Source organism: Serinus canaria, chromosome 1A (genome assembly GCF_022539315.1).
Source record: "Serinus canaria isolate serCan28SL12 chromosome 1A, serCan2020, whole genome shotgun sequence".
Lineage (NCBI taxonomy): Eukaryota > Metazoa > Chordata > Aves > Passeriformes > Fringillidae > Serinus > Serinus canaria.
Window position 1 is genome coordinate 15,549,492 of NC_066314.1, and position 9,243 is coordinate 15,558,734.

The 9,243-nt window shown below is 36.9% G+C and overlaps 1 protein-coding gene across 1 annotated transcript in view; it reads left to right on the plus strand.

Moving 5' to 3' along the window:
• The window catches only part of TBC1D22A (TBC1 domain family member 22A), a 140,029-nt gene extending 136,150 nt beyond the window's left edge, over positions 1-3,879 (plus strand). Inside the window, exon 13 of the mRNA XM_030238293.2 lies at positions 659-3,879. Coding sequence (XP_030094153.1) covers positions 659-787 — 129 coding nt within the window. The 3' untranslated portion in view covers positions 788-3,879. The remainder of the gene's footprint in view (positions 1-658) is intronic.
• Positions 3,880-9,243: the final 5,364 nt, after the last annotated feature.

Below are 9,243 nucleotides of genomic sequence, written 5' to 3' on the forward strand. Positions count from 1 at the left end.
TCATGGTGGATTTTGATGCATGTTCATCAGAACTGAACATAGAGGCACTGTCCCAGAGAGTTTCTTACTACTTCTGTTGCTGGGCTTAGGCTTCTTGGAAGTGAATTTCACTAAACCTAAAATGAGAGAGAGGAAAAGCTGACCCACAGGAAAATATTTTGGGATCAGAATCTGGCAGGGAATGGGAAACCTGGGCTAAGAATTGAGGTGGGAGTTGACTGCAACTGTCTGAAATAATAATTTATTTCAAAATTCTTCATGTATAAGTAGAGAAGTAGCTTATCTTTGCATTGGTGTGAGAGAATTCCAGACTTAGCAATCATCCATAATTTTGAAAATTTATCCAATTGTATAACTTCATGCCCTGGAGCATAAAAGTAATTTGGATAGGCAGCAACGCAGATTATTTTTCTCAAAAAAAATTATCTATCAAATGACCTTATTTAACTACAATTAATAGCAAGTTTCTGAACTGAAAGGTTGAACAGCAAGTATCTATGTAAAAAAATCCCTAAACCTAATTGGATCTCAGGTTTGTTTAGGATGCAGATGTGCTACACGAGTGGTTGCTTATAAATGATCATTGTATAAGTAACACAGTTATTACACTGCTATTTGGAAAAATATTATTTACTTCTTTTTTTTTCTTTTCAATTAGGAGTTACTGATATTTTTACAGAATTTGCCTACAGTACACTGGGGAAATGAAGACATCAGTGTACTCCTGGCAGAGGCCTACAGACTGAAGTTTGCCTTTGCGGACGCCCCCAATCATTACAAGAAGTGAACATAAAGAGACAGAAAACATTAGAAGCAACGTGTTCTGTTCTGCAGTATTATGGCATCTCTTGTTCTGGTTATGCTTTCAGCTCATTGCTCTTTCATTTGAAGTAAGATGACCATTAAAATTCTGTTAGAATTTGCAGAATGAGAACAGAATACCAAAGAAGTGGACAAAGCAGGATAAAGCACTGAATAAACTTAAAAGTGAATTTTTTTGCTCAGCATGAAAAATGAGTTCAGAAGTCTTATAATTTTCTTCTTTTTCCCCCCTTCTCTAAGTAGAATAGTTGTCTCTCTTATTTATGTTGAGCAATTTTTCAGTTGTATTTTAGACTTAAAACTACTTACGGAATGACTTTGTCATTACTTCAGTGTCACCTGCCATGAATTATCCACCAGTTTTGGTTGGTGAAATCTACTTTGAGTGGCAAAAAAGAACTTTTCCTTGATCATACAGACCACATGAGACAGCAAGGCCTGTGTGAGGTCTGGTTGTAACTCAAAAGACACTGATATTAGCACACCATCTGTTGTTTTTCCATGGAATTAGGTTAGATTACTTCTATAATATAAGAATATAGAAGGTCGTAATGGAAATTGGTGGCATTTTTCTAAACATTATCCAGTCTTGAAGGATGCTATAGAAGCTTTTTAGCCATAAAAAGGAGTTACTTAAAGCCGAAGACTCATCTATTACATTGAAATAAGTCCCTCTCAATATATTCTGGAGTGCTTTAAAATAGTGAATTAAACAGAAGGCATGGTCTTGTCAAAGTAATTAAAGTTTCTCTTTTAAGGCCTTGCAATTTTTCAGCATGAAATTTCACTTTTAAGAAATGTATTAAGAAGCTTGGTTTACTAAGCAAGATATATTTTTATCTCAGTTGTTGCCTTATTCTCCATTTCTAGCGATTAGAAAAGGAAAATTAATATATCTTTCCAAAGCTTTTTTGTTAAATAATTTAATACCCTTTTCCTGATTATTCAGAGGAAGAGAGCTAGTTCCCAATAACAATAACAGTAACTGTATACTCAGATTGCTCGTGGGTCATTAGCAGAACAAAAATGCTCTATGAGTTATAGACTAAAATTAATGTTTCTTCATATAACCATGGGATGGATACTGAATAATTTCCTAAAACTTACATAATTCACGTGCACTGGTTTTTTTCAAGAAATATTTTCTGATAGGAATTCTAATTTTGCTCTGTTGGATGTAAATAACTCATGTTAATTTGTGCCTACCATACACATGCAGGTGATGAAGGGTGGGAGTTGCAATAAGCAATACACTTAAAAGTTCAAATTACTATTCCTCAGTTTGGTTCTTGAGTTGCACAGAGTTGCACAGAAAGTGTAGTGCACTTTTAAGTTTGGGAAATAAAAAACCTTCAAGAGACTTTCTCTTATGACTTGTGTTTGAAAGATTATTTTCAACTTCTTAAAAATATGTAGATACATATTTTGAAGAGAGGTATTAGTTACATTACTTGCTCTAGGGGCCTTAGTTCTTCACACAGACTTCGTAATAATTAGGTGTTTCAGGGTAAGGAAAGTAAAATACATTTTTACCACCATGTGATTATGAGACCATCTAGATTTGAAAAGTATATGGACTCTTTGGTAGAAGATAAAAAGAGAATTATTTCAAAAACCTAGTTTGGCAACTAGGATGCATTTCTTTTCCACTGGTGTCAGGTGGGTGTTTCAGTTGTGATGGATACAGGGTCAGGCCTCCCAGATGGCTGCATTTGTGCCTGGAATGTGTAGTGGATCTGTGCTTCTTACATGTCTGTGTACTGCTTTCTGTAACTTCAGTTCGTGGTCTAATGTATCAAAATTTATGTTTACAAAGAATGTCATATTGTGCCTAACAGTGTCTACCAATAACAGAATAAAAGAAACATGAAATCTACAACCATTTGCTTTAAACTTGGTATCTGCAATCATTTGTTAATAGAAATGCATATTATTGTAACGAGAGAAGACAGCACAGCATTAACTGGTGTAAGGGTTTTCTATAATTAACTTTTTTGTATCAAGACATTATTTAGGTAGTTACATGTAACATGGAAAGTTGACCCAAAGTTGTCTGCTGTGTCAGATGCTCCTGCATAACATTTTTGGGACTGGGATATATAAAATGTCCTTCACTGGGTCCACATAAGTTGTCTGTCATGTCTTCCAAATTCAACAGGTACCTCTTACTTCCCTTGGAAGGAAGTATTACCATTAGAGGTCACATTTACTATTGTGTCTGTGTCAGAAGTTGAATATTGTACTTGAGCACATTGCTTTTTAAGGATAGTGGGAAGTTTCCTAATGTAATACCAATGTTTATTTATGTAGATATAGACTTTTTTTGGAAAATATGATATAGATATATAAATAACATTTATATATCTATAAGGATAGAAGTAGTTCTCCGTAAATAGAAGGCCAGCATTTATGTAAAATTTCAATTTTTTTATCAAAAGCCCACACATTTAACAGTTTTTACATCTCAGGTAAAATGTCATTCCAAAAAAAAGATATTGCATAAAAAAGGAAATAGCATTATCATTATTACATCCTATGTACTTAGTTTTTTCAAAATTCAGGATTCTGAATATTATAAAATTCCTTTGTAATATGTATTTTCTTATGAAGGAGGCATCTTGACACGTCACTAGTGAAACCAGGCAGTCATTTCCTAGAACTCATGTGAATATTTAAATTGCAGTGTGTGTGTTAAATAATTTCTGTAATAAAAGTTTAAACTAGAATGTACAATAGAAAAAGATTTATGACTACAGAATTTGAAAAATGTAAATAATAAATTAGTTAACTGTGTAAATACAGTACATGGAGTAAGATAGAAATGTAAGTTGAAATCTTAGGTAACTCTGTAATATGCTATAAAAAATTAGTTTCATTATTATTTGGCGCAGTTCCCTATGGAAAGGCCAGTTAATTTTTTTTCATTTCCTAACTACAGAATAGAACTATCTGAAGTTCCATTGTATGCTTCTGACAAACATTACCACTGAGGCACTGGTTAAAACTGTAAAACTGGTGAAAGATGAGGAAATAAACACATATTTATGAAGTGCTATATAGAGTGGAAAGCTTGTGTTTATTTTTTCTTCAAACACATTGCACCCTACGCCAAAGCATGGACTCGGTGTGTTTGTTTTACAGCCTCAAGAGCCTTTATCACTAGAGGAGATGGGTTAACAGAGCCTCAGTTCCAGTTACATTTCTGCCACTCTCTGCACGGGCATCTTGTAGGTTTTGCAAGTTGGTAATGCAGGCAAGTTCCAAGGGTGTGTCTGTGCATAGGTCATGTACATTCAGAGTATGGAGAATTTTCTGGAAAAAGTAGATGAAGATAGATTGAAGATAGATGTAAACCACAGCAGAATTGAAGAGAAGGTGAAGCAAACCAGGGCAAGGCACACAGAGGAAGCACAGAATTCTGTACAGCTCTGGGGGTAAAGGAGAAGGGGAAACTTCAGCTCATGGTGAGGAAACAGTAAACAGGGGATAGGGTCAATAAGATCTGGAAACTAAGATGACTTAAGCAGATTAACTATCAGGAAGAAATATCATATATGTGTATGTCTATGCATCTCAAGTCCCTTATGTCAAGAAAGCTACTGGGAGACTTCCAATAATCCTGTGTATCTGGTGAGAAAATATACAAGGAAGGCAAAGACAGTAACTTCTCTCTTTTAAACTCCACACCACATTCAGGGGAAAGGAGATGAGGATGCAGAGGCAGTCTGTCTGTTATGTGCTTGAGTGACAATGAATTGTAATCATGCTGGTTTCTCACCTTCAGTAAAACTTGTGTTTCTTTATCTGCTATAATCCTCTAAAGATCCTGCATAAAATCCCCAATTGGAGGTCTTTCAAATTGTTTTTTCAAAAGCAGAAGAGATCAAGAAAGTGGAGTAAAGGCCCAAAGGATCACAAGGTACGTGCTGGTACTTGTTTGTTGGTTTTTCTTGTGCAAAAGGAGTCCTGGAAAACTGTCTGGGCAGATGGAGGACTTTCCATGGATATAAATGTGAAGTACAACAGAAAGGACTTTCTGAAAATCTCATCTGTACTTCAGGTCAGTTCCTCCTTGAAAACAGAGTGGAGTGGAAGATAAGTACTTTGTAGCACATTAAATTCTTTGGAGATCAGAAGAGGAGGTGAGGTGGAAAGGCTCCCAGTCCAGCCATCACTCAGGCAGAATTCTGTGCCATGGGAAAGAACTGCAGCTCAAGTGCTTCTTATCACTGTATGATGGAGAGTCAAGTTCCTGAGCAATTTAATTCCAGATCATTTGCATTTTTATAAGTTAAAACTAAAATATTGAATCCCATCTAATTCCTTAAGCTTAGTTTAGCTGAGGCAGCACAGGAGAAAATAATTAAATTGCTGTGGCATTATATCAGAGACTCTTTTAACACTTCAAAGTCTTCTGTGTGGAGCCCACAGGACAGTCAATGCATGTGCCAGAAGTGAGAGGCTGAGAGATGTCATGCTACACAAAGTGTCTCAGAGACAGGTGCTCTGAAAATTGGGCTTTTTCTGGCCACAAGAATTTCCTACAATTTCCTACAAGCTTCCAAAGCTTCTCCAAAGGAGAATTAATGTACACAGTATTTGAACTGGGCTTCCATGTTTGTTCTTGTAATCAAGCTTCCACATCAAAGAAAATTAAAGTCTGAAATTGCAACCAGTATGGACAGAGCTGCTCAGTTTTTGTTATCAAACCAATCAAGATTTGGTATACATACTTCTCTGATTTTCCTGTTATGTATCCTTCAGAACTGAGATCTCATTTCTGTGAGATCTGGATTTGGGGATCCAATCCACTTTACTCCAGAAATTTCTTTTCCAGCCATCACTTACTTGTGCCTTCTCAGAAATCCTCCTCATGGGAAGAAGAGCATTCTGAAATTTACAGCAGTGGAACAAAAAACCCCAAACGCAACAAAACCAAACAGGCAGAATAAAGGAGTTTTATTCCCAATAATTTCTGATTTCCAGAAAGCAGAAAATGAGCCTCTTGGGGTATTTAGACCACTTCATCCTTAAACTCAGGATGAAATCTCTCACATAGAGCTTTTTTGAAACTCAGCTTATGTATTTTCATAAGTTTCCATCTTCCTCTAGAAAGATCTGAGATTTCCAGTGAACAGTTCCTGCTGCCAGCCCATTTGATCAATTCTGTTCACTCTTTTAGCAGCAGTAGAAATACAAAATATGTATCTGTCATGACAGCTCACAGGAGGCAATGAGATACCCAGGCTTATCAATAGTTAGATGGCTATCTCACTCATAAAATCTCATTCAAGCAGCAAAGAGACTTGGTAATTTTTCATCTCTTGTGGTCAAAAAAGAAGTCTGTATCTCCAGCTTAAAGCTGTGTTTGTAGAAGCACTTTCAGACTGTAACTAACAATAAACTATATATCTGGAGAAAGAAATGTAGTCCTATACTTATGTGATCAAGTAAAAACTTTTCCTAAGGCATCAACAAGTATTTGCTGCAACTGTATAGAATGAATTGCCTTATGAAAATAAATAATTCATCTTTTGCAAGCAGAAATGAATAAAGTTGGCATATCAGTAAAGAAAATTTTCACTGTTATATCTTTCCCCAGATATTTTACTATTATTGCATCAGCGAAAAATTCTGTATAAATTTTAAAAAGGAGTACTTTTCTCTCCATCACTGTCATCAAATACAGGCATCAGACTTCTTCACATTAAGGTGAAGCAGCCATCACATTCTCAGTAAAGAAACTTTATGTGAGTATTTTGATGGTAAGGGCCAGTTTGTTCTTGCATGTGCAGTCATCCTCTGGATTATAATAGTTTATCCAGATAATTAAAATCATACTGGATAATATTGTCTCTGTTATCTGTGAAAGAATAATAAGGAAAAGTCCATCTTTCTTTATCCAAGAACACCTGTTCAGTTTTGAAAACTTGTATTCATTATGGAAATTTTATATATAATATACATATATGATATTGTATATTATATATATATAATTTTATATATAATACACATATATAATATTATTCAATTTTCATAGGAATTTAAGTTAAATTGATACTTGTAGCCAGCAAGGGATTCCCAAATCCAACAAGCATTCCCCACAAAATGTAATAGTCACAAAATATTTGTCTTGACAGGGATATGTCAATGAACAAAAGATTTAGTGTTGGATAAGTAGTAACTTTGCTTATTTATGCAAGTTACTCTCTCCCCAGTCTTACAGTATGTCAGAAATGGAGAGACATCTACATCTGAGCTTCTCTCACACTCCTTTCATAGCCAGAAGAAAGAATCAGGTCTTTATTTCCAAACCACAGGATCTTCTGACTTGGAAGGGACCTTCAAGGATGTTGAAGTCCTGCTCTTAACAAGAATGACCTGTTCAGGACTGACCCCAGAACCTTGGTGTTATTGGCACCAGGCGCCAGGGAGCTGAGCAGAGCTCAGGCCCTTCAAGGTGCCACTGCCCTGGCCTCTGAGTACACCCCTGCACTGTGACCAGTGCCAGAGCCTGGGAAGGGCAGATGAAGATGAAGAACATCAGCAGATGAAGAACATGGAACTTTCGGGGAAAATCCAGGGGAGGAAAATAAAATTTATAAGGGACTAGAGCACCTCCACTATGAAGACAGACTATGAGAGCTGGGGCTGTTCAGCATGGAGAAGGTTGTGTGGAGACCTCACAGCAACCTTGCAGTATCTGAAGGGGGAAAGTGGAGAGGGACTCTTCATCAGGAACGGTATGACAGGACAAGGAGTAATGGGTTCAAACTGAAAGAGGGGAAATCTAGGTTAGATATATGGAAGAAATTCTTTACTGTGAGGCTGGTGAGGCACTGGAAGAGTTTGGTCAGAGAAGCTCTGGAGATCTCCTCCTTGGAGTTGCTCAAGGCTGGATTGGATGGGGCATTGAGCAACCCGGTCTACAGCCCATGGCAGAGGGCTTGGAACTAGATGATCTTGAAGGTCCCTTCCATCCCAAACCATTCTATATTTCTGTGATTCTAAGTGAGTGACACCCAAAAAGTTTTCTGTCTCTCCACTGGCTCTAAAGGAGGACAAATAGTGGACATCTATAGATAGATGTCAACATTTCCAGTTTGGTATTTTGAAGTGTCTGCTACAATAGCAGTTTGAAACAGCGTTCCTGTACATAAATTAAAAAGAATCACAAGCTGTCTCAGATACATCCTTAAAATGCACACTTGAATTTCAAATCTTATATTCATTCTCATGGCCCAAATAAGTTATAATCTGCAGCTCCCATTGACTTGTTTGCTGCAGCTACTGTACTGTGACATCAGCTGAAGGTAAGCTTCAGCTCCAGCTAGATGGTGGCTCAGCCCATTAGCTTGCTGTTTATATTTGCTCTTTCTCCTGCTGTGAATAAACTATAGCCCTGTAGCACAGCCAGAGATAAAATTTAGTATCCTTGCATGCAAATTGAAATGAGTGGAAAAACAAATGTTGACAAATTACTTCATTTTAAAATGGAATCTTTGCACTGTGATCTTCCTCCTACCGCCTCTTATGTAAATAAATGTTATAGGCTGCTAACTAAAATGTATAGGACACAAATTCCCATTCTGTCTTACCCAAAGTAATAGTAATGGTCAGGTTTACTCTTCCTATTAAAGTAGCATTCAAACTGTATAATCTGTTCTCCAGACAGTAAGGAAGATAAAGATCCCACCTCACAGAATTGAATGTGTGGAGCACTACAGGGAGTGTTGGCTGGGACAGTGATATCTGACAGGGACCAAGGAATTGACAAATGTCCAGAGGAGGCCCTGCTTAGCTGACCAGATTTCCAATCCACAAATTAGTGTGAAATACACTCACTTCATATACCTGCATGTTTCTTGGGAACACAGCATGTGAGCAATAAAATGGCCTGATTGTGTCCTGACTGTGTTGTTTATTAAAACAAAAATAAACAACCTCCCCAAATTAGTACCTGCCTGTAGCATATTATCAACCCATGGGATAAACAAAGTAACTTCACTGTTGTGAAACCATTGTCGAAGTACACTGATATCAAGCAACAGTATTAGCAATGTAAAATTGGAGGCTATTGCTGAAGTTTAGAATGAGTCCAACAGCTATCTGAGAAGTACCTGCATGTGACAGGAGGTGACACACAGAGTCTGCATGTTAGAGGTTAGACTAGTTCTCAGAGCTCTTTTAAACCCTGCATTCATTTTTATGAATGGGGTTGGGTTTTTTTACCATGTCAGGAAAAAAGGCAAGCTTTGGTACAGAGGGCTTCAGAAATGACAGGTTTCCATGTAATCCCCTCCTTAGTTTAGAAACCCCTCTCTGTATCAGAGCCCAAACAGTCCACTTTATGTTGTTGTTCCTCAACTAAATTAATAGCATCAATCTTTTGTCTTGCTACTTGCATACACTGATTGTGAT